Source organism: Canis aureus, chromosome 10 (assembly GCF_053574225.1).
Source record: "Canis aureus isolate CA01 chromosome 10, VMU_Caureus_v.1.0, whole genome shotgun sequence".
Classification (NCBI taxonomy): domain Eukaryota; kingdom Metazoa; phylum Chordata; class Mammalia; order Carnivora; family Canidae; genus Canis; species Canis aureus.
Window position 1 is genome coordinate 73,232,715 of NC_135620.1, and position 26,451 is coordinate 73,259,165.

At 41.7% G+C, this 26,451-nt stretch overlaps 1 protein-coding gene across 1 annotated transcript; it reads left to right on the forward strand.

The window, feature by feature from the left end:
- Positions 1-8,021: 8,021 nt before the first annotated feature.
- On the forward strand, positions 8,022-19,362 carry TLR4 (toll like receptor 4). The gene is made up of 3 exons (XM_077913101.1): positions 8,022-8,392; positions 12,643-12,809; positions 16,248-19,362. The coding sequence occupies exons 1-3, from the start codon at positions 8,300-8,302 to the stop codon at positions 18,487-18,489; spliced, it is 2,502 nt and encodes an 833-aa protein (XP_077769227.1). The 5' UTR covers positions 8,022-8,299; the 3' UTR covers positions 18,490-19,362.
- Positions 19,363-26,451: the final 7,089 nt, after the last annotated feature.

Consider the following 26,451-nt stretch of genomic DNA (forward strand, 5'->3'; position numbering starts at 1 on the left):
GCGCCATCTGCCATTTACTTTGTATCTCCTCAAGTCATGGGAAACTAACTCAAAGATGTAAGATATTACAAAATCAACCCAGAATAAGCTGTCTGTTATCAGAAGGGTGGATTGAGTGTTACTCTTCCACAAGCGATGAGAAATTTCCACGAAGTAATAACATAAATCAAAATAATACTTCTTAAAGTCGCCATGGTCTGAGCCCACATTATCGCATTTTTCCCTTATGAGAACCATTGTACAGAGAAAGAAACTAAGACTTATTGAATTTAAGTGACTTGGTTGAAGTCACACAGCTGGGAAGTGATGAAGTATTAGAAGCGAAGATTCCCAATAGAATGCACAGCCCATGCATTTCAGTTATTATTTCATGCCAAGTCATTGAGATTATTCCTTTATTGAGTCATTCAGGAGACAGTCGATGGCTATTTACTCTGAGCATTTCCCTGTGCTGAGCTCTAAAGGAGCTGAAGATGAAAAAAGCATGGTCCCTTTGGCATAGATCAAAAGGGCAGAATCAAAATAGAAACACAGTTATGTTTAGTATTCTAAACATATTTTTTAGTTACTCCAAACACAATCCCTTTCCACAATGTCACATCAAACCTTTTATTTCCTCTTCTCTCTGCATCTTCCTGGTCCCCGGAGCCTCAACCTTCTAAGACCAAGGCACTAAGGATGGTTTTTCTTTTTCTCTTTTTCTCCCTTTTCCTATTTGGACTCAAAGCAAGAAAGGAGACAAGTACTTATAGAAGCATAACATATAAAATAAAAAATAATTGGGAAGAACGAGTTTCATCTTCACCATGTAAATATCCATCCTTTTGGTTTATTTTCATTATAATATTCCCTCCTTCGGTGATCATCTCACAAGGGTCTCTTTGTCCCGTGCTCTTCTCCTTAAGATCTGCCGATGTCCCTTTCCCCTGCCAATCAACACCTCTAAGCGAAGCAGGGGAAAACAACTCACACTGAAGTGTGTAGCTACCAGAATGTCTGTGTTTGGGAAGAAGTGAAGGATCAAGGGTCTCCGGGGGTGGAGAAGATCACCCCTCACGAAGCCCAGGACTAAAACTGGGGATCTGTGGAGTGTCCCTGAGATAAGTTAATCCCACTAAGAATGTTGCCCTCAATTTTACCTGCCCCTTTCTCAAATAAATAAATAAATAAATAAATAAATAAATAAATAAATCATTTTGTTTTTTAAAAGAAAAAAAAAAGAAAAGAAAAGGGTTATCTGCCCTTTCTCTAGAAGACAGCCTATGACAACATATTTTGATCTGCTGTCTGCTGCAATCCTATACTAGACTTGTAGGTCACATCGTAACACACGACTGTGGACGGCATTTGCTTGTATAACCCAGGGCATGCATCTTTGGAAGAAAAAAGGTAAGAACATGAGTAAGTAGATATTATTGTCCAACTACTTGGTTGATTCTACAAGTTGCTTTCTTCTCCTTCAGTCTCCCACACTAGAGGAATGCAGGTGGCTAGCGATGATCAGGTAGGGAAATGATGGGGAAAATATGCAGACTGGGCAATTACACATATGGCCCTGAAAAGTACCTAGTGAATGCCCCGCTTGAGGTTCAAGAAACCTAATCTAATCCATACAAAGTCAAAAGTGTAGTAGAAGGAGAGACGGAGAGAGAGAATCTCAAGCAGACTCCCTGCTGAGCATGGAGCCCAATGCAGGGCTTGATTTCATGACCATGAGATCATGACCTGAGCCAAAAATCAAGAGTCAGATGCTTAACCAACTAAGGCGCCCAGGTGCCCCATGCAGCTGAACCTTTTCAACCTCTCTTTCCTCTTTTGCAAGGTTGCTAAGAAGAGGAAAATCTGACTGGCCAGCACTAAGGGGTGGGCTTACTATATTTAATCTATTCATTCTTTTATTCAACCAATTTTTATTGAGCACCCTTATTATGTACTGTGGAGCTACAGCTATGAATGTTACAGACACAATCCATCCTCTCGTGGACTGTATTAGCCTGTATATGAAATAAAAAATCAGTTACTCTTGTCACCCAAAATTATTAGTATAACCATTGATGCAACTAACATCCACTGAACTGGGTATCAGGCACTGTGCTAGGCACGGGGTGTGGACGTGGCTCAGGTTTGACCAGTCATCAAGGAGCTGAAAGCATAGTGAAAGAGACAAATAATGCATCCCTCCTGAGCGTGACAGACGGTTGCTAAGGGATCTTGAGGAGAGAGTGACAATGCCTTCACTGGGGAGGCCTGGGTAGGAATCAAGAAGACCCAAAATCTTTACAGTGGTCTACACTGCCCTAAGTGAACTGGATGGCTATCTTTCTCTTCTGGCTTCCTTACCAGTTCTGGTAAATTTCCTGTTTGTAGACTTTGCATTCAATCATCCCTCCAACCCAGGGTTTCTTAACCTTGGTGCTATTGATATTTTAGATTAGGGGCTATCCTGTGCATTATAGGATCTCTAGCAGCACCCCTGAACTTTACTTACTGGCTGCCACTAGCAACACTCCCTGCTCCCAAGTCATAACAACCAAAAATGTCTCCAGGGGCATTGACTGACGAAAGTCCTCTAGGAGTAAAACCACCCCCGGTTGACCACCACTATTCTAACTGGAATGTCCTTCCAGATATCTGCAGAGTTAGCAAACCCCTCAAGAATTTACTCAAAATGCTACTTTTTTCATACTCAGACTGTCCTATTTAACACTTCAGTACAGGGTCCTCCTCATGAGTTCAAGCCATATGTTGGACATGGAGCCTACTTCAAAAAAACACCACCACCCAAACAAACCAACAAAACCTTCAGTATCACTTACCATTTGCCCCACTGCTCTGTTTCAAAAATGTTCATCCCATACATGTAATAGTCTACCATGCCATGTAATTTGTGATTGTTATTGGCTCCCTCCTTGTTAGAACATGAGCATATGCAAGTAGGTGTCTATTTTGTTCACGGCTGTGTCCTTTTTGCCTAGAACAGTGGCTGGTGGACTCTAAGCATTCAGTGTATATTTAGTGAATGAATGAATGATAGTCAACATTTGTGTGAAACTGTAATGTATGTAGGTACATCCTCACCTACGTCTCAAGTAATGCTATCACTTAGGCCGCAGCGTTCTTTCTATCATACAGTGAAGGAAACTCATGATGTTAAAGATAAGTCTCGTGCCAAGGAATGATGATGCCAGAAAGTAAATCAAGTAATGAACTAATTTAAAATATAGCCCCCACCCCCCATCACACGATGCTTTTCCAGAGTCTGAGTGAACTGGGAAATTTGGTGAGTAGTGAGATAGAACGACGAGGCGAGAGTCTCTTGGTGATAATGAACCAACCTCTGCCTCAGGTTCACGAGTAAAAGAGACGAAGGATTTTTCTAGCCTAGGAGAATGCACGGGGTTTACTGCAACACTTTCCTCCTAACCCACTTGCTATGACTCTCTGAACCTCTGTGTTGCTCAAACTTGGGCCCCGTGTGTCCCCAGGCGATATTAGGAGGTAGAAACGGAAAAGAAAAGGCCCAGGACAATCACCGAGTATCTTATAGGAGTCGCAGTACTTGGTATGAGAAGGTGAGGGGTGCCCTAAAATCCCAGCTCCCTATTAAAACCAGATGCAGATTCACTGTTCGTTGGTTCATTCATCAGCTACGTACTGAGTTTCTACTCAGGCACAGCAAATGTGAACATCCGATGAAGCCTCTACCGTCCTGGAGTGTGCGTTCTCCTGGTGGGGACAGACGATACCGAGATGGGAACTCAAAGTAATTTCTAAAATAACACAGGAAAGGTCATAACCATCTCAGGCTGGAGAGGAGTAGGTGCTACTTTCACTGTTTGCCTTGATAGCTCCTGGGGGTACTTTCACTCACCCTCGGTACTGGAGGTATTTGGCAGAAAATATTGAGACCTCCAGGGCAGTACTTAACGTCAGGACGCAGCCCCAGAGGCAGGAATTGAGTCACCTGGATCCAGCAAGTCTATGCCTCATGCTTCTGCTTAAAAGCAGCATTTTCTTTTTTTTTTTTCTTTTGTGCTTTAGATCACAGGGTTGTCGGTCCAGGGCACGTTAAAGGATGCACGACTGGTAATGGTATCCAAAGGTAAGAGAGTCGGTGGGACAAAAAAAGAAAGCATTGAGTATTCTCTGTCCCTTGTAGATGCAGTATACACATCAGCCTAGGATATGTTGTGAGTCCTGAGAAGATAAATCTCTTTATTCTCCTTTTAACAATTCGTTTCCTTTATTAACGTGTTTGTTGTTGCTGCTGGTCCCCTTAGTGACAAACTGTTCTTCATCGAATGTAAGATACCCCTTTGTGAGATGTACCATTACTTTATTGGCCGCTAAGAAAGAATAAAACAAATTATAATTGTAATATATTGTCAATTGTGAGACACATTGTGATTTGAGAGGTGTTAACATGTGAAAAAATGTGAAACTTGGAACCGTTGGACAGAATCAAATTGGGTTCTTTAGATATGTCAAACTAATTGGGCCTTTCTTCTCTGAGTCAGGCTATGTTGTGATTGTTCACTCCTATTATTTTATTTTAATTACCATAAACGAAAATTATAGGATACTAAGGTTGTGGCCCAGATAACTCTCTGATCAAGGATGATTAGTGTCCCCTTTCCGTTAACACAGAATTAGTGCTGCGGCGTGGTATCTACCAGGGACTCTGTGTGTGCATTCCTATGCGTTTTGGGTTCAGGATAGGAGGCTTGAAGCTTTGGAGACAGTCTCCCCTGGGTGTGGTCTTGGGACTAGGCCTGGCCAATGGAGTGAAAGCAGGGATCGTGCAGGTCACTTCTGAGCAGAAGTGTCTGAGCATCTATAGCTGAGCTCTTTTCACGTTCCACAGCAAACTTAGAGGCTGCGTATTGAATATGGCACCTTAATGAAATAAAAGGATCCTGGACCCATAAACCATTCTTGGAGTACCTCCAATCAGGAATATTCTCACTGAGCACTGCATGAGCAACAAATCAACTTGTATTGTTTTGAATCACCGAAGGTTGATACAGAAATTAGCCTAACCTACCACATAGGTCAGTTTTGCTCTTACTTTATTTCCCATGAAATACGCAGAGCCTGCCAAATAATATCAAATATTTCTTCCAAAACTCCAATGAAGATGGAGATTCCTCAACTGATCGAATGATCATGGGTCCTGTGTTGACTTTGCTCCCCATGGAGTAGAAACACAAGTTGCCCCTGGCCAAGTCTCTACCATTATGCCCGGGGGTGTTGTTATTACTAAAATGTAGTAGAAATCATGGGTCCAGGCATTTATCTCTTGTGTTTGATACACTGCCTGTCTACTGGCAGTAGACACAGTGTAGACACAGAACTGAGATCTCTTTGACTCAGGTCAGTAGATCACAGTGTGCTAATCCCATGAGATGGGGCGGGGGGGCATCTTTGCAAGGCACTATCATTACTCCTCCAGTCATAGTTAGGAACATTTTTCAGGGAGACTTCTATAAAACATCCATGAAACACAATCCAGGAGATTGTCCTGAACCTTTTCTCTTACTCCTCATCTTGACCATCATTGGGTTTTCTCTTTAGTGATGGGAAGAAAGCATATTTGCACCATTACGTACATATTACTCTATCTGCTTAAGTGTTGTGTTCTAGTAATGGGGTCTTCTTAAGTCCGGCGAGATATAACACACATGGCTTGTTTCTTAGAAGGCGGAGTGTGTGCATGTATGGTTGGTGGTAGAGGCATGAAGCATGAGATCTAAGCAATACAGAGCATTGGAATATTTTTCACATGAAGTAATTCTATTTGCATTTTAGAAAGATTGCTTTGATTTCAGGCTAAGGGATGGATAAGAAGAGTTGAGACATTGGAAGAAATGAGCCTGGTCCCTGAGAGACCTGCTAATAGTGTATTCCACTAGTGTAGGCCGAGGGATGTAAAAGTGGTAATGATAATAGTAACGAAGACTGACGTTTTGGAATTATTTTGTGGATCAACTTTCTAAGAAATGGTAGAATGTTTTATTTTTAAATACAGGTTTTATTCTTCAGGTGTGGTGAGACCAACAGATCAAGAGATGACTGCCATTGAAAATAAGGTTCATTATTCACGGTTCCCAAGAGGAGGGCTGCAGACCACACCATGCAGGGCCACATGGGGAGAGGCGCCCATGGGGGGGGGGGGTCAGGAGGCAGATGGAGCCAGCAGAAGGCCCAGAGCCTTCCAGGTAGCTTCTGTGGGAAAGGGAAGGAGAGACAGGGCAAGTAAAATTCTGAAATTTGAGTAATTTCAGAAGGCTGTGGGGTTTTCTCTGTGGATCTGGTACCTGGCTCTGTGATGATTCTCTATTATTAAAAGAATATTGCCTCCTAGTATAAAAGCCAGACGAAGAAGGCTGTTTAGAGCAGGAGCTTTGAATTGGTTCATTTGCACATGAACAGTGAACACCAGGGCAAGTCACTTGCTGACTCTAAGGACTGGCTTAGAGTGGGAGGGGTGGTTATATTAGTCAGCAAGGCAGATGCCAGAACGATAGAAAAATAAAAGTAAATAAATATTAAATTAAAAAAAACAGAATAAGTAAATATAGTTAACATGTATTTGATGATAAAAAATGAGGAAATCAATGTGATTTCCGTCTGGGATGACTCCGTGAAAGTGAAATGCTATTAACTTTCCAGAGAACTCAACACTATTGAGCACCTACTATGACCTTTATATCACCTCAATTAACCCTCAAAGCAAAGTTTTGACGGTGGGGCTATTTTTAGCTGAATTTTGCAGCTGTGTTGAAGAAGACTACAAGAGTTTGTGCTCAGCCCCCTATGACATGCTCCCTCACAGCTTGATTTTTAGGTGTGTTGAATTTGAGGTGCCTGCAGGACATCTTGATAGAACTATCTAGGACACAGTGCCAGTGACATCCCCATTTGTACCTATGTTCTTATTTAACAGAAACTTACCTTGCCCTTGCTACATCCCAGATCCTGCTCTAAAAGCTTAACAGATGCCAGTTTATTTAATCCCACACCAATACTTTGAGGTATTTATCTCCATTTTATTCATATGTTTAATGATCACAATAGCTACCAGTTCATGGGATACACTGACGAAGCATGCACCAGGCTACGCATTTTATGTAAATGAACTAAAGTTGATCACATAAGACAAATGTGATTATCTCCATTTCAAAGACTAGAAAACTAAGGCTAAACAACTTGCATCACTTGACTACTATCATATGACTGGATTTTTATGAATTTCAAAAATGTGAGTTTCTGTTGTGATTTAAACCATTGTTCCACTTTGCAGACTAGAAATCTAGGATCGGTAGCGGCCTTGGGGCTAGAGGTTAACCACGTCCAATCTAAATTTCAGTATATGTGATGCGTCATTCCAATCTCTTCTCAGTGTTCCTGTGCTTTTCAAACTGGGTTTCACTAAAGTTGTACGTTCAATCAGTTTTACAAACATGAGTTTCTTCACAAGATTTCACAAGAGTGGACACTGCCATGGGCTGAATTATATTCCCCTGAAAATCCCTACTGAAGTCCCTCAGTACCTCAGAACATGACTGTTCTGGGACTGGACCTTTAATAAGGTAATTAAGGTAAAATGAGGTCAGACAGGTAGGCCCTAATCCAAAATGACTGGTGTCCTTATAATAAGGGGAACTTAGGACACAGACACACACCAAGGGAAGACCAAATGAAGACAGCCACCTGCAAGTCAAGGAGAGAGACTGAGAACCCATCAAACCTGCCAACACCCTGATCCCAGACTTCCAGCCCCCAGAACTTCATAAGGAATAGCTTGTCTGCCCTTGAAGCCACCCAGCCTGTGGCAATTTGTTAAGGTAGCCCTAGGAAAATAAGACATACAGTGAGTTTCCACTACTCAAATGGAATAGGAAAGCCACCTCCCTGGATTGTTGCATAAGCTGTTTGACCGGTCTGACTGTTTTCCTAAATTCACTAACCCGGAGGTCAGATGACTTCCTGGGATGAAAGCCAGCTTCCTCTTGCTGTTACTTGGACCACTGATCTGCAGACATTTTGTTCTTCTTCTTCTAACTTCCCCTCCTGTGACTGGGGACATAAATGTTTGAGAAACAAAAGCCCAGAACGCTAAGGTTGCCACTCTCACTTCCTCTTGCCCCTTAACTCAGCAGCATTGCTTTCAATACAGTAATTGTCCCGGGGCAACCAGCGGGGGAGAGAAGGTCGCAGAGCCCTAGCGGCCACTCCAGGAGGCGGATACAGCGTGTCATGTTTCACAGAGACACTTCTGGGCACAGAAAATGCCAGAATGATGTCTCCTACCCGCCTGGTTGGGATATTGATCCCAGCCATGGCCTTCCTCTCCTGCCTGAGACCTGAGAGCTGGGACCCTTGCATGCAGGTATGTGGTTTCATGTCGGTTCACCTCCTGTGAGATCTGCCTTGCTTCTGAAAAACTGCTCTCTGTGCAGAACTTCTCACTGTGGGTCCTTCCTAGTTGACTAGTTTCATTTGCAACAAGGAGTCGAATTACCTTAAGAACCTGAGAGGCCACAGGGACCAAACAGTTCATGGTTACATGGCACCAACCAGGCAGCCTGTGGCATCATGGCCCATTTAGGACTTGAAGTGCTAATAGGGGCTTTAGGTCAGATAGATCTGCTTAAAGTCACTGTTCTTTGACTTCTGGGCTGTGTGACCTTGAATAAGTTGTTGAACTCTCTGGAGCTGGTTTTAACATTTATAGAAGCCTTAACAATAATACCTACTTCAATAGAGAGTTACAAGAAGTCTGCTTCCTGTCATTCCTTTGGACTGTACTCTCCGCTTCAGGCTTTCACTTTGCCCTTTTCAATTTTAGGAAGGTTGTTTTGTTTTGTTTTGCTTTGGATTTTGTCTCTTAATAGGGAGAACTTTCTAAGTGGATTTCAGACCTTCAGATCTAACAGTAGTTCCAAAGGATGAAAAGAAACACGATTGGAAAAGAAAAGGAGAGAGAGAGAGAAATAGATAAAAAGACAGAGAGACAAAGAGAGATGGGGAAAAAGAGAGAGAGAGAGAGAGAACCACGTAAAATGACAGCTGATGCGATGGTTTCTTTGTGAAACACCTTCCAACTTTTATGTCACCTCATTCATGATGGATCTCTTGTTTTTTCCCCTGTGTAGACTTCACAAGTGCTTGGGGGGCCCAGGGTAGAACCCAACAAGCGAAGGAATATTCTGGGATTTAGTGTGTGGCAGGTTCAGAACCTCAAGAAGAGCATAACCAGTTGGAGTCCTGAGACTGAGGGCCCTGGGGAAGTAATGTGCTTTAATATGTAGCAAAGATGAATTTGTCATGTCGAAGTCCTCCCTTCCTCCAAATCCCTACCCAGAACCCTGCTGCTTGTCCTCTGTGTGTCCCTACTACCATCAAGTTAATAGGGATGGATCCTCTAATCAAAGTCACCCTGAATAAAATCACGCCCTATATTCTCAGTCTCCAAAGCCTGTCCAACCCTGCCCATCCCCTCAGTGCCACCCTATAAGTGGTCCATATTCCCCCTGGCCTTGATTCTTGGATAGCGACTGGTGTCCTGCTTCCTAGTTCCCTTTCTCTTCTAACTCACTCTGCACATTTTTGTTTGTTGTTTATTTGTGTTGTTTTGCCTGAGTCTCAGTTCTAACAAACTGCCCTCTTAACAACTTGTAATAACTTTTGAGTGCTATTAGGGCAGTTTGCGATCCCAGGGCCTTTGCGCTGGCTATTTCCTCCAGCTAGAATTCTTTGTTCTTAGATCAGTGCTGCCCAAATGCAACACCATGTGGGTCACATGATCTTATCTAAATTTAAACAATAAATGTAACTAAATTTAGCCAAATTTCTATTTAACTACATTTTAGCTAACAAAAATCATAGCTTTAAATTTTCTAGTAGCCACATTGAAAAAATTAAAATTGGTAAATTTCGTTTTAATAATATTTTTATTTAACCTAGTATATTCAAAATATTATTTGAAAATCTAATATAGACTAAACTATTAATAAAATGCTTTACATTCTTTCTTTGGTATTAAGTGTTTGAAAATTTAGTATTATTTTACAGTTAATGTACCTGTCAGTTTAGAATAAGTTTCTTGTGTGCAATAGCTGTGTGGAGTCATTGGCTACCATGTTGGACCATACAGTCTTAGAATCTTCATGATTTAATCCTTCACTTTATTCATATTTCTGCTTAAATGTCACCTCCCCTTGGAAATGTTCCTTGATCATCTACCCTCCACATTGCCTCTAATCTCTATGATGCTTTTTTTTAATAGCACAGGATTATACATTTTTGTATACCTATTATTTGTCCTTCCCTTTGAAATGGAATCAATAAGTGAACAACATCATTGCTAATTTTATTTATCACTATACCCTTGTGTTCTGTGCTGGTTTCAGCCTATCTTATCAATAAACAGTGTTGTGGTTGAACCAGCCCCTGTGGTTCTTTATGATTGTAAGATACTCTTCAGCAATCATCATCAGGGAACTTTGAAGCACTGACAGGTTCTTCCTTATAAATCCTGGAAATTATACAGCACAAGTAGGGCCACACAACAATGTTGAGGGTAAAGAGAGAAAAAGCTTTCAAGCATGCGGGGTTCTGTTCTTACTGGGGCTGAGGATGAGGGGCTAGGATTTCCCTGGCTCCCTCCTTCTTGGTGAATTTAAACCATAAGAGCAGGGATTTAGGAGGAGGTGAATGTGGGAAGAGGGAGTAATAAGAAGAAGGCTCAGTGAGGGGAGGTGGCCTGGCACTTTACCTAGTGACATGGCTGGCATTGTGTTTATTGGAGGTAGCCTTCTTTGAAGTGGATGCCTCCCCAACCAAAGCTTTAAAATCAGGCACCTGCATTATAAGAAAAGCCAACTGTCAAGGCTTACACTACCCCCAGTGCCTAGCACATAGTAGGTCCTCAACTTACACTTGTTAGATGATTAAAAGTATTGATATAGGGCTCTACTTCCCCACCGGCTTAGGCTTCACCACTTCTACTGCGTACCAGCTGCTCTGAATTAGTTTCCATCCCTTCTTGCCTACACTCTTCTCTCCCCCTTCCTCTTTCTGTGTATCTAAATCTTACTCATCCTTCAAGACTCCCCTTGAAACCTTCTTTTGCTCAGAAGCCATCTATAATCCCTGGATCCAGAATTGATCACTACCATTTATGAGCTAGAGGAAGTTATTTTCCAGGCCTGGCTTATGGTCCTTTTCGGTGGTGTGAGTCGTGTTCCTATCTCAACTCTTCCTCTAGATTGTGAGCTCACGGAAGTCTGGAGCCCTATCACATGGGTCTTTGCCCACAGCACTTAGAGAAAATGCCAACAATTCAGATCTAAGCAAATCTTCATTCAGTCAGTTATTCATTCATTTACTCAATAAATAGTAAGCATTAGCCATTTGCCAGACACAATTCTGAGTGCTGGAGACATAGCAGAGAGCACGAATACCAAAGTTTACAATCTAGTGTGGGAAATGAGCAACACATGTGGAATAATCACATAGACAATGTCATGTTAGATGAAGATACAGCGTGTGATGAAAGAGGGTAAAGGAAGGAAGCCTGTGACCATGTGCTATTAGACAGTACGGTCGGGGCGGGGGGTTCCTATAAGGGGCAGCATTTCAGGAGACATATCAGTGAAGTGAAGAGCTGCACATGTGACCTGTGATACTTTGTGCATATTACTTCTCTCTGAATTCTTCTTCTTTAAAAGGTTTATCTGAAGATTAAATTAAAGCATATAACGTATAAGAAAGATGCCCACATATGGTAGGGGATTAATAAAAACTACTAATAATTAATGTTAACATTTATTGATCATTTCACTGTAACAGGCTTTGAGATAATCTCTTTAAATACTTTATTTCATTTAATCCTTTTAACTGATTTTATTGGTTTTAAACAGGAAACCAAAATTAGCTGGCTTAAGTAAGAAGTTGTGTTGAAGAAATCAGAGAATTTAGAAATTGGGAGGTTAGAGAACAAGAGTTTACAAAGAATTGGGGAAAGTATGAGGGAAACAAACACACAAACCAAAGGAACGTAAACTATTTGACCTTATTTACTAGGTTCCACCACTGGTGTCTATACATCCCTAAATATTTTTCTCCATTTCTGTATCATATGCTCAAACATCAATGAGTCAGGGGAAAGAATGCCACTGCAAAAGTTGAGCTATGACTGTGAAGTCTGGACATCTTAACTGGTAGTCTCCCCAAGGCTGTATACAATTGCAGGGGTACTCTGGGAAAAAAAAAAAAAAAAAAAAAAACTTTGCCCCATAGCCCATGGAAGAATTGGGTGAAATCCAGGGCTTTTGGGCTCCAGAGCTTCATGTTTTCACCACTTGATTCTGTTACCTCTCCCTAAAGCTGCCATTGTGATAGTAGAGGTTAGGAAACTGGGGACAGGGTAAGTTCTCTGCCCTTCCAAAGCTGCAGTACAAAGTGAGAGGATAAATGAATGAATGGGTGGGTGGGTGGATGGATGGATAGATGGATGGATGGACAGACCCTATACTTGTATGGAGGTCTCCACTGCTCTGCCTTAGGAGAGGAAAGGAGAGAGGGCAGTTGAGGTGCATGCATTAAGACGCTGTATCTACTATGTGATCATTGCAGGTGGTTGCTAACACTACTTACCAATGCATGGAGCTGAATCTCAGCAAAATCCCCAACAACATCCCCACATCAACCGAGAAACTGGACCTGAGCTTTAACCCCCTGAGGCATTTAGGCAGCCATTGCTTCTCCAACTTCCCAAAACTGCAGATGCTGGATTTATCCAGGTAATGAATGAGCTTTTACACATTGCCCAAGGTAGAATGTTCACAGTTCTATCACTTCATTCTTATGTCAGGAGTCTCATCTTTATTCACTTATTCATTCAACAGATGTCTCACTTGCTGTATAACTTTGGATAAGCCACTTCCTTTCTCCAGATCCCATTGCCTCATCTGTGAAATGAGCAGCTGGATGAGAAGGTTTCTAAGGACAGCTCTATCTTTCGATATTCTTTTAAGTCAGGGAAGAAAATTGACTCAAACTCTTTCACAGCAGATATTTACTGACTACTTGGTATATATTACACAGTCTGCTAGGAAACAAGAGTATATTGGTATATACAATCCCAGCGATTCAAGAGGGCATACATATGTACTTGAAAGAAGGAACATGTCACAATCCTGAGCATGGTGCCAGGCACATATTAGGCAAGCAATACATGTTACTCGATTCTGATTTTGGATTTTGAACCTGAGATAAAGATGGTAATATACACCAGTAAGTTATAAGCTAGTGCAAACTAGAGGCAACATATTGTGTTGTTCTGAAGAGGGGCCTACTCTGTCTGCAGTGGGTAGTGAAGACAGATTTCATGAACAGAGTGGGATTCAAAGAATGTCTAGAATATTGAAAGTGGGATAGAGGATAGGGAAATAGGAAGATGCAAGTAACCCAAGAAGAAAGGTGACAAGATCAAAGGAAAATATCCATTGTGAGAAAGAACAATGACTAAGACTTTCTTTCCTGATGCTGGGAAATTTATCATTTATTAGGACAGGTGAAATTATTATCATTATTTTTGAGGGGACTTGAATCCTAAAAATATCATCACCATTAGGGCCTTATTTTAAAAGGTACTGGATAATGGATCGTATTCTCTATAATAGTTTATGGAAAATACAGAAGAATTTTACATATGTTTTTTTATTATAGAAACTTTTAATAGATTCTAAGATCATAGCACAAAAACCCTCTTTATAGCAGATATTTCTGTAGAAAGAAGAGTGGGCATCTGATGTTTTATACTCTAACTTAGAAATTGACAGAGTATATAACAGAGGCGGAATGGAGCATTTTAAAGCTAGTGGGGTAGAGCACAGAGCTCTGTGGGGGTCAGAAGGCCGAGCCAAGTCCTCCTGTAACATTGATAGCCATGTGGACTGCGGCATGTCACTTCACCTCTTTGACTGTCAGTTTTCATGTTTGTGTAATGGAAATGGTGAGACTTACTCCACAGGGATAAATGTGATCATGAATGTTAGCATGTATATATTAAAAACCTTACAAGTAGACTTTATAAGGATAAAAATATTATTATAGCACTTCATTAGTTTCAAAATTTCAGTTTTCTGAATAAGGATTTTGTTAAGAACTCTAATTAAGATAGATTATCCCTCTTCCTTTTTATTTTAATTTTTTAATTATTTATTTATTCATAAGAGACACAGAGAGAGAGAGAGAGGCAGAGATACAGGCAGAGGGAGAAGCAGGCTCCGTGCAGGGAGCCCGATGTGGGGCTCGAGCCCCTGACCTGGGATTGTACCCTGAGCCGAAGGCAGAAGCTCAACCGTTGAGTCATCCAGGCATCTCACCCCTCCCCCTTTTTAAAACAAGAAGTAGTTTCTTATCAAACAGTGTCTCTTATAATTCATCTTCAAACCACCACATACACAAGGAATTTCTCTCAGAGAAATTCTTCGAGACAGGACAGCTCTCCCTTTGGTTAACCAAAGGAGATCTTGGCTTACAACAGGGACAAACATAGTACCATAGATGTCCCTTGCCCTTTCATACTCTTTTACAGGGTTCACATATAGTAACTCAGCTAGTCCTCCAGCCAGCCTTTTATTCCTATGGAAACCTATTGATATACTTGTCTTCTCTTTTTTAGATGAAGAAACTGAGGCTCAGAGAGTTTTTGTAATTGATCTACGTTCACACCCTACATTTTGTGGAGCTTGTTGGCAGCAGAGATTCATATTTGTATCTCCTGCTTCCAGGTTAAATGTTCTCCTCATCTTAATGCTCTGCTCCTCAAAAGTGATGAGCTCCCTCTGATGAGAGAGAGACACAGCAAGACCTCTCCAGTCTAATACATAAGGTTACAGGTTATAAAATCCTAGAACTCAGCAATGTAAGAAATAAGTAAGTTTAGTTGCCTCATTGAGAAAAGTGATAACTGAGATCCACAGAGGTATAAGAGGACCAGGGAGATAGCAGAATCAAGATGTCTTGCCTCCTTTTCAATTATTCTTTTTGTGGCACCCACCACCCTCTATGAGTTACTAATCAACAAAAGCTTGGGCTAAAATACTTTTATTACCCATGACCCTCATGGAGGGGATGGGACAAGTGGAGAAATTGTAAATGTCATTCAGGTTGGACCAGGAAATAACTCATTTGCAAATGCTAACTGGCTTGCACCTGCAGTGCTAGCAAGTGTTTATCATTAGCTTGCCATTTCTCATCTGGATAAGCACCTTGTCTCTAGGACACTTCCATGAATATTGTATATAGTATAGCTGCCATTTCTCTGGGGGAAAAATTCAAAATGCTTTATCCAGTCTGTAAGCCTCTACTTTGTAACCTCCTTTCTCCGCAACCTCATCTCACGTCCCTCCACTTCCCTCTCTGTACTCCACAGACACAGAAGTTTCTCACGGTTTCTCAGGGTTCCTCTATGTATCATGGCCTACTTCAGGGCTTTCGTATCTGCTCTTCTTTTTTCTTGGTAATTCCTAGCCATCCTTCAGATTTCAACTCACATGCTCTCAGAAAAGCCTGCTTTTATCCCCCTGATGTAGGTCCATTCCTTTGATGTAAGGTTTCATTGTACACTTTCCTTTTCTTTCATAGGACTCACTCCTATCACCTGTTACTAACATTCACCTGTGATAACTCCAACTTTCAAATATCTAGCTATCATATATAGAAAGCTCTGCATAAATCTTGAGGTAACTGTGACTCTTGTGTAATTTTTTTTATATCTTTGAACTGGACACTTTACCAGTCATTTATCATGCCTTATAGCTAACGGCTATCTGTATCATCTGTACCAATCTGACGGATAATCACAATTATATGTGACAGGAAGTGGCTAAAGTTAATCCAAGGTAGTTACATACTCTATCAGCTGTACAGTCTTCATGTGTCCCAATTATTGATCTTTAGCTGATTTCCTTCTGAGGGATGTGCTGCCTCTGCTTAGCACATGTGCCTAGTGTGACAAAAATAGTTTGTCATTGTGTCCAGTAGGATAATACTGAATCTGTGGGGCTTCTTATTTGATCATGCCATCATCTATCCTGCTTCATGTCTTTGTCAAGACACAATCACATATCATGTCACATCTGCACAAAGAGCTAGATGACTAGGATGGCTATTCTTTTTTGAGTTTTAATTCCCCAGAAATATTATATAATCTGTATCTCTTTTCCCTGTAGGTGTGAAATTCAGGTAATTGAAGATGATGCATATCAGGGCCTAAACCACCTCTCCATCTTGATATTGACAGGAAACCCTATCCAGAGATTATTTCCAAGAGCCTTTTCTGGACTATCAAGTTTAAAGACGCTGGTGGCCAAGGAGACAAAACTAACATCTCTAGAGGATTTCCCCATTGGACATCTCAAAACCTTGAAGGAGCTTAATGTGGCTCACAATCTTATCCATTCCTTCAAGCTACCTGCGTATTTCTCTAACATGCCCAACCTGGAGAACGTGGATCTTTCCAATAACAAGATCCAAAATATTTATCGTGAAGACTTGCAGGTTCTACATCACATGCCACTACTCAACCTTTCTTTAGACTTGTCCCTGAACCCTTTATACTTTATCCAACCAGGTTCCTTTAAAGAAATTAAACTCCATAAACTGACTTTGAGAAGTAATTTTAATAGTACAGATGTAATGAAAACTTTTATTCAAGGTCTGGCTGGCTTAAAGATCAATCAGTTGGTTCTGGGAGAATTTAAAAATGAAAGGAAGTTGGAAAGCTTTGACAATTCTCTCCTGGAAGGACTGTGCAATTTGACCATTGAAAAATTCCGGATAGCATACTTTGATAGCTTCTCAAAGGATACTACTAACTTATTTAACCAGTTGGTAAACATTTCTGCAATTTCTTTGGCGCATCTGTATTTAGACACACCAAAATACCTTCCTAAAAATCTCAGATGGCAACGGTTGGAAATAGTTAATTGTAACTTAGAACAATTTCCCGCATGGGAGCTGGACTCTCTCAAGGAGTTTGTTCTCACTTCCAACAAAGGTATGAACACTTTTGCTGATATGAAGATGGAAAGCCTTGAGTTTCTAGATCTCAGTAGAAATCGCCTGAGTTTCAAGACTTGCTGCTCTCACTCTGATTTTGGGACAACCAGACTGAAGCATTTAGATCTGAGCTTCAATGAAATCATTACCATGAGTTCAAACTTCTTGGGCTTAGAACAACTGGAATATCTAGATTTACAGCATTCCAGTTTGAAGCAGGCCAGTGATTTTTCAGTATTCTTGTCCCTCAGAAACCTCCGTTACCTTGATATTTCTTATACTCGCACTGAAGTTGCTTTCCAGGGCATTTTTGATGGCTTGGTCAGCCTCGAAGTCTTGAAAATGGCTGATAATTCCTTTCCGGACAACTCCCTTCCAAATATTTTCAAAGGGTTGACTAACTTAACCATTCTGGACCTTTCTAGGTGTCATCTGGAACGGGTGTCCCAGGAATCATTTGTCTCACTTCCTAAACTTCAGGAGATAAATATGAGTCACAATAGCCTCTTGTCATTGGATACACTAGCTTATGAACCTCTCCTCTCCCTCCAGATCCTAGATTGCAGTTTCAATCGAATAGTAGCCTTCAAGGAACAAGGACAACAGCATTTTCCAAGTAATCTAGTTTCCTTAAATCTTACTCGGAATAACTTTGCTTGTGACTGTGAACATCAGAGTTTCCTGCAGTGGGTCAAAGACCACAGGCAGCTCTTGGTGGAAGTTGAACAAATGGTGTGTGCAAAACCTTTAGACATGAAGGACATGCCCTTGCTAAGTTTTAGGAATGCCACCTGTCAGAGGAGCAAGACTATCATTAGTGTGTCAGTTTTCACTGTGCTCATGGTTTCTCTGGTAGCAGTTTTAGCGTATAAGTTCTATTTTCACCTGATGCTTCTCGCTGGCTGCAAAAGGTATAACAGAGGTGAAAGTACCTATGATGCATTTGTTATCTACTCAAGCCAGGATGAAGACTGGGTGAGGAATGAATTGGTAAAGAACTTGGAGGAGGGAGTGCCCCCCTTTCAGCTCTGCCTTCACTACAGAGACTTCATTCCTGGTGTGGCCATCGCCGCCAACATCATCCAGGAAGGCTTCTACAAAAGCCGGAAGGTTATTGTTGTGGTGTCCCAACACTTCATCCAGAGTCGATGGTGCATCTTTGAGTATGAGATTGCCCAGACTTGGCAGTTTCTTAGCAGTCGTGCTGGCATCATCTTCATTGTCCTGCAGAAGGTGGAGAAGTCCCTGCTGCGGCAGCAGGTGGAACTGTATCGCCTCCTCAGCAGGAACACTTACCTGGAATGGGAAGACAGTGTCCTGGGGCGGCACATCTTCTGGAGACGGCTCCGAAAAGCCTTGCTGGATGGTAAACCGTGGAGTCCAGAAGGAACAGAGGATGCAGAAAAAAGCTAGCATGAAGCAGGAAACTCTGCTTGAGGATGAAAAGCTCCTGTGGTGCTTCTTGCCCAGCTGGACCCAGTACTTGTTCAGTTAGCGATGTACCTGCCACTGTGCTAAGGGCGGATGATTCAGTGGTGCACGAGGGCTGCAGGATGCCAACCTCATGGAGTTTACAGTGCAGAGGGAATAAAGCTGTGCTAAACCACAGAACCTCCAGGTGGATGCTTCCACCAAATCAGCTGAGGAGTCCATGGCTGAGTCCATGGAAAGTCAACTCAATTCTTACCCCATCAAACTGAGTTGGAACTAAGAGACTGGGTCCCAGAGAGATCAGGGAAGAGATATAGTTCTTCAACTGAGTCTCTGGAGTGGAAACTACCTCATGACATGCTAGCTCTCTGAAAGCTGTTTGGGCAGTTTTAACTGAACCAGGTCTTTGCCCACTTTTCCCTTTTCTATTGAATGCAATTGAAATTCCGCTTGATGACTCAAAAGGATCCTGATTCAGATCCCTTCCCCACTACTCTAAGCCAGTTTCCTTACAAAGGCTAAATAAAGTCTAGCAACTAGTTCCAAAGGAATTCTGATTAACGCATATCCACAAATATCCTGGCCATTCTTTAGGATGTTCTATTTATTAACTAATTTTGCCTGATACATTTTTGTTTTTATAAAATCCAGTTCTCATTTTTCATGTCTCCTCTATAAACTCTTACCGTAAATAAGGCTGTTAGAGACATGCTGGAAATTTCCATATTTAAGCACTATCATTCAAGCGAATATGTAAAATACACTCCATCATTTTGTCACTTGATGTCACTCTAAAGTTATTACCTACTAAGTTATGACTGTCATGAAGGAAACATTAAAATAATTTGGTTGAAAGTGGCACTCATTGTAATAGAGAGAGACAAGTCCAAATTTCTGGTCTAATAATGTGCAATTCAGGGCTAAGGGCAGGCCAAGAAATAGGATGACCTGGAGGTCAGTTCTTGATGGTCCCAGAAACATAGGGCTGATATGGCTGAGGTGACCACATGACAAGAGCTACAGCAGTTTCTTCTGCAGGAAATGAGTATTTTCTCATGGAACATTGACTTTTTCAGGGGGATATGAAATGGTTCTAGGTGGGGAGTGCACGTTGCTGCTTCCTGTTGAGTACCACTCCCTGTGACCACATTTAGGAAAGAGCAGACATTATTACTGAGAAAATAATGTCACTGAGGTTAATGTGGGTCATGTTAAGGGGAATTCTTAGAAGAGCACATAATTTTTTTCCCCAGGAAGAACAGCAAGGACTTTTGGAAAACATGGTTGTCGAAACTTAAAATGTGGCCACACCCTAGAGCGTGTTTGTGACTGAGTGTTTCAGAGCATAATTTTTTTTAAGATTTATTTATTTATTCAGAGAAAGAGAGAGAGAGAGGCAGAGACACAGGCAGAGGGAGAAACAGGCTCCATGCAGGGAGCCCGACGTGGGACTCGATCCCGGGTCTCCAGGATCACACCCCAGGCTGCAGGCGGCGCTAAACCGCTGCGCCACTGGGGCTGCCCCCAGAGCATATTTTGGTCAGAGCATAACAGGAGTTTCTGAACATGCCTGGGTGTGCTTATAAGTCTTACACGGTCATGAATGTGAATCTGTGTATTTGTGCAGATGCCTCTAAGTGTTGCTGTCTGTATGTGAATGCCAAAGTGCGTGTGTCTGTGTGATCGTGTCCTCATGGAACACTGGGATTCTACTGATCGTGCCTTTGATGTGGTGCCTGCAGCTGTTTGAGATAGGTTTTCTACTCTCAAGTTTGTATGTGATTGCTTATATACGAACATCTGTGGTGTTAGACTCCGAGTCTTCCTGAAGGTGTGTGTTTGTGTGTGTGTCCAGGCTATGGTGAATGTGTCTGTGTTCATACTGGAGTGTGTGTTCTGCATCTGTGTGTTAGTTCAAGCAAATGTTCAAGACTCCAAGGAGGAAAACCAAAGTGCAGCTGGAATGTTTCTTGTATACCAGGCTGATGCTGGCCTCCTTCTCCTAGACGGGATTCTGAAAATTGCAGGTTAGGCAGACGAGGAGGGAAAGAAATGATATGATGGCAACATAAGGAAGGGAAGGAAAGAGGAAAATCAGACCAAGGGCAGTTCTTTTTTTTTTTTTTTTTTAATTTTATTTATTTATTTATTTATTTATTTATTTATTTATTTATTTATTTATTTATTTATTTTATGAGAGACACACATACACACACAGAGACACAGACAAAGGGAGAAGCAGGCTCCATGCAGGGAGCTCGATGTGGGACTCGATCCCGGGTCTCCAGGATCACGCTCTGGGATCATGATCCCACCCAGGGATCCCCAAGCGCAGTTCTTTGAAGCCATTTTAGTTCTCCAGATTAAAGAGAGATGAGGAGTGGAACAGAGAGGAATTAATATTAATGAGAGAACGCTTTAAATTTGTGTACTATCCTACAACTTGGAACATAGTCACACAATTATGACCACATCTGAATTTCTTATTATCTGAGCGAGGTAGCAGGTTAAGAATTAGTTTCCCCATTTTCCTGACACAACTGAAGTTCAAGGAAATGAGTTTATTGTCAATAAAACAGAGTGTAAATGAGCAGCAGGGCCAGGACGTGGGTCCCCTGCCTCCTCGGGGCAGCCCACTTTCCACGGCACCCCACTGCTTCACGCTTCAAGTTACTAAAACAAGAAGTGAAACCACTGTAGTTCTCTTTGTACTTGACAATGGTCAAGGGTTTTTCACTGAAACCGTGAATTGTTAGGCAAATACATATGCATATATATATATATATATATATAGAGAGAGAGAGAGAGAGAGAGAAAATATACTGAACTATATATATTATATATTGTATATAATATACTGAATTATATATGTGTGTATATGTATATATATATAATTAATTATACCACTTTTCTTTCCATAAAGGGTGTGAGGGAGGCAAACAAAGTATGCATGGATAATAAGGGTCATCCATAAGAACCAGAAAAGCTGGATAAAAATTGGAAAAGAGGAAAAGAAGACACTACAAGTAAGCTTTGGCATAGTGCTTCCCCATTCAGACTCCAGAGAGCATCTCCAGCCCCTTGGCCCCCCTGCCCCAGTGTTTTGGATGTTGTGGCTTCTGGAGAAAGCCACAGCCCAGGCTTACCGTTGGCCATGCCTGCTTTGGGCTTCATTTTTATGTGAGCCTCCCTAACTCAAATATAAAATGAGGGTAGCACATTACTCTGTGAACTGCTGTCAGGAGTAAGCATGACTGCACGTATATGCAACACTATTTTTATGGAGGAGTAATCCTCTGGGACTTTTTTTTTTTCCTCTGGGACTTTATAAAGGGTGAACAGAAAGAAATATTGAGTGGTCTTCTCAAAAACAGCATTATAGCAATTGCTATTTTCCAACCCGTGGACCACAGGAGGACTGTAATTGTAATTATGCAGTTTCTTTCTGACTCGGCTCCCACCCATGGGATTGTCAGAACCCTAGCCTCTTTCTGGACTTTGTTTCCTTGGTAGAAATCACCAGCAGGTTCCTGGAGGGTCTTTTATGAACACAGTCTTCCACAAGAATAACTAAGCTCTGTGAGGGCAGGGAGCATGTTCACTTATCCTTTGCTGTCCTAGCCCTGAGCTCGATGGCCTGCACATAGCAGATCAAACAACACCTATTTAAAGAATTAGTGAGTGAACGAAGAACCATCTCTACAGGGATGTTGTCCTCTGTGCCTCAAGGACGCCGGTTCCAGAGCACAGCTCTTTGCTGCCCTTGCATGTCTGGGGCTCTAGCTTTCCACAGCTGTTTCTTGTCTCTGTTGTTGTCTGCATGGATGTTCTCAACTACTTCCACCACTTGGTTCCTTCACTCCAAGTATTTCAAAAGTTACTTTGCAGAGGAAGGGAAGAGGACTTATAACAGTTATCCTCAGTCACTATATTTAGGTCCTACTCTACGGCTTTATGTCTGATATCAAGTTTAAATTCCCATACCATGACCCTGAGTTGGATACTGGTAATATCATCATTATTACTCATTGGGAAACAAAGACTCTGAGACTCTAAGTAACATATCCAAAGCCACACAGCTAGTAAATGCTCAGCTATGATTTAAACCCAGTCTTTCTTATATCTCAAGTCAACTAGGCTAGATGGTTTCTCTAATGCCTTCCTTTTATATCCTATAGAGATTTTACTACCACTGTTCTTTATTTTTATTTCCTCCTTGCTATGGCTAGAGCTCAGCACCAGAACCCAAATACGAAGGTGAAACCAAAGGAGGGGTGTTGGGCTGAAGGCTGAGCTGTATAAGAGACATCAAGCACCCCATGAAATCAACTATTCCCTCTGAGGATGAAGGACTAAGCCCTTCCCTCTTCAACTTTCTTTTCCAACAGAGTACATTCTTTCCCATGATGTTCCCAGGACTTTAATGCAGTTAGGCCCATCCAAATGGCCTTCCAGTTGGGCCCAGTTGATTCTGTGTTCATGGTAATTACCTACCACCCTGCACTCAGTGGATCCTTTCTGTCACATGGCTTTAAATACGTTATTCCTTTCCATCTCTTCATTAAATGGCATTGGAAGGCAACTTGATATGGAGCTGATAGAGTCTGAGTTCATCAACCTTAGCAATGTAACTTAACACAGCATTTAAAATGGATGATCTGGGGGAGGAGCTATACAGCACGAATCTTGCACTGGGTTTTGTGCTGGTACCATTACTCTCTCTTCTTTTAGCTTGGATAAATGAGAGGACCCCAATAGCTCAGAGTCGAAGAGTGTGAATTTCAACCTACCATCTGGAACGGTAATAATCTGTTTAGCTAATGGAAGAAGCATCCTGATGCGCTGAAATTAGAAATGGCTGTAAAACCTGACTTTTATTTTCTTCCCATATAATAGTCTAGCCATTGTTATTAAATATAGGGGGTATAAAGGGCACCTGGGTGGCTCAGTTGGTTAAGCATCTGACTCTTGATTTTGGCTCAGGTAATGATCTCAAGGCTATGAGCTCTTGCTCTGCATTAGGCTGGGCATGGAGCCTGCTTGAGATTCTCTCTCTCCCCTTCTCCTTTTGCCTCTCCCCTCAGCTCTCTATAAACGAACAAACGAACAAATAAATAAATAAAGTGCGGATTAAGAAAATCCTATGTGGTCTTATTTATTATAGGGGTGCTAGTCTAGCAGATGTGTACAATGGACTTGGGTTTGGATCCTGGTTGCCACACCTTCACAATATAATTTTGAACAAGTTTCTTAGGCTAGCTCTAGTTTGTTTTCTTGAGTAGTGAGTGTACGTCTCTCCTACTCTACAGGGCTACCAAGAAGGTACAATAGAGAGTGAAAGGGAGACACAGCACAACTCTAAATTTAGGTCTTGTAGGACCTACCTTAAGAACAGGAAAAATCCCAAGCTTGATACGAAGTTGACATAGAAGCCTGGAATCCTGAGGTCTCTAAGGCAGGAGGCCTTATACGCATAGTAAAACTCAAGCCTGTGACTCTTGGGGTGGGAGAATGGTGTGTTTCAGGCTGGACCCCAGCTCTGAAACACACCACATTACCAGACACTGCTGCTAGAATTGAAGGCACAAAAGTCATTGTTTGTGTTTTTGTTTTCCTTCCTTCCTCCTTTCTTTTTAGAGAGATAGGGAGTGGGGGTGCCACAGAGAGAGACGGAGTCTGAACTCTCAAGCCGGCTCCACACTCACTGTGTCGCCCCATGTGGGGCTCAATCTCATAACCCTGAGATCATGACCTGAGTTGAAATCAAGAGTCAGAAGCTTAACCGACTGAGCCACTCAGGTGCCCCCATACTCTTTTAATGGAGCAGAATCCTAGTGCGGCGGACAGTGAACCACCTGGGAGGGTGCAAAGTGAGATCTGGTCTAGGCTCTCCACGTACTTGTATAATTGTGGGAAAGTCACTCAAGTGCCTTGAGGCTCAGACTTCAATACATAAAATAGGGGTGAATTGTACTTTCTTGGCAGACCTCATTTAGCTATAATGATAATACTGACAATACTAACAACGACTGCCTTTAATTGACCAATCGTTTGTGTAAACACTTTCTTCTTCTTTTTTTTTTTTTTGTATGTACTAATTCATTTGCTGTGTCACATCAATGAATTAGGAAGATACTAATTATTTCCAATTTACAGATGAGGAGACTAACACTTGGAGACATTCCATAATGTGTCCAGGGCCACCTGCTAATAAATGCGACCTTTGAGTTTAGGATGTAAGCTCACTTCCACTTCACAGCAGGACTATATAGCACTGTTCTTTACCCAGAAAACTATCCTCTCAAAAAAATGCATGAAACCTCCCATCTCACCATTGTACTTTTGATTGATATTAACCAAAGGGAAGGATTACTGTTGTTGTCACTTATTGATATTAGTGTCACAACCATATGAGCCTGGGAAAAAGTTCATCAGGGATACACATGATTAAAGATGTTTAACGATGCACCAATGAGGACCACTAGATGATGGTCTTCCCGTAAACAACATGCTTAAGTAGCTGTATCATTTTTTAGTCAGACTTCCTGATAAGAATCACTGACTGGTGACTTTACAGAGGTTATGGGGGAAGTTCCAAAATCTAAGGACTTTCCAGATGGTTGGAATAAAATCACACACTCTGGGTTCTGTTACTGAGAGCACCAAGCTTTTCAATTCAAAGTGAAACCGGTGGAATAAAGAGTTGATCAAAGGGAACTAAATACACTGAGCACCATGTGTGCTCATCCGATTGCTGCTGTTCCCCTGTGACTTAGGTACTACTTTCCTCAGTTTAGCAATGAGGAAATGGATGCCCAGAGAGGATGAGTCACACTTTTTATATGTATTAATAATAACTATCATTTGCTTTTTTTTGGTTTTCTTTTCGGTACATGCTGAGGACTATTCTAATATGTATATCAATTCGTTTCATTGTTAAAATGATCCTTTGGGCAAGTACTTGGTACTGAAGCTACCAAGCTTTGCCATTTCTCAGATAAAGGAACTGAGGGGCAGATGTGAATTGTTCAGTTGGAAGAGGGAGGAATAGGGAGTGAACCCAAGTTGGCCTGATTCCCGGGACTACGTTCCTCCCGCATGTAACAACTGCCATGGCGTCCTGGCTACTTTACCAGGGCTGGTCAGAGGAGTGACCGGAGAATAAAGTCGACAAGGTCAGTAACTCCCATGTCATCTAGAAATTGAAAGTTTAAAAGGCAGTATCTGCTATTTGACTTGATCTCTGCAGAAATAGAGTTGGTACCTCTCTGTGACAGTGCTAAGTGACAATTCTGAGTGTAAATGTGCTTTTTGGCACAAATTGTCCTGTCCTAATAGTCTTGATTATAATTATAAAATAATGGGTTTGTGAAAGGCTGCAAGCAGTTCTGGGAATGGCAATAAGGGTTTAGAAACGACATGTTGTTTATGCGAGAAGTGTTCTGTTGAAAATTAAACCCACGTTTAGGAGAAAGGATTGTGTTGTATGCTCTTAAGAAACCATCTCACTATGTAATTAAATCAAAACCAGTCAGTTGCCAATTTGAGCTCTTGTCTCACACTAACGACGCCCTGTTTCCCATGAGCCAAGCGACAGGACTGACCTAAAATGACCCAGCCGGGTTCTTATCCCCTGCACCCCACCCCAGAGTCTTGTCCCACCATCTTTCCACGGCCCCACTCTGAGGTGTGGCTGCAAGGTCCATCTTGGGGACTCTGGCCTACCTTTCCCTTAAGATTCTTGGAGATAGTCTCACCTCCACAATGAAGAATGAACACTTACTACTGGAGGGATTTTTTTTGGGAGGCCCTATATGGAAATAAGGAGTTTTTAAAAAAGGATGTGAAAAAAGGTTTTAGAGGCTCTGAACTTCTCACAAAATCCCCAAAGAAGCTGCCTCTGACTTCATTTCTTAGAAAGGTAACAGAAGTCTCTCTCTGAAG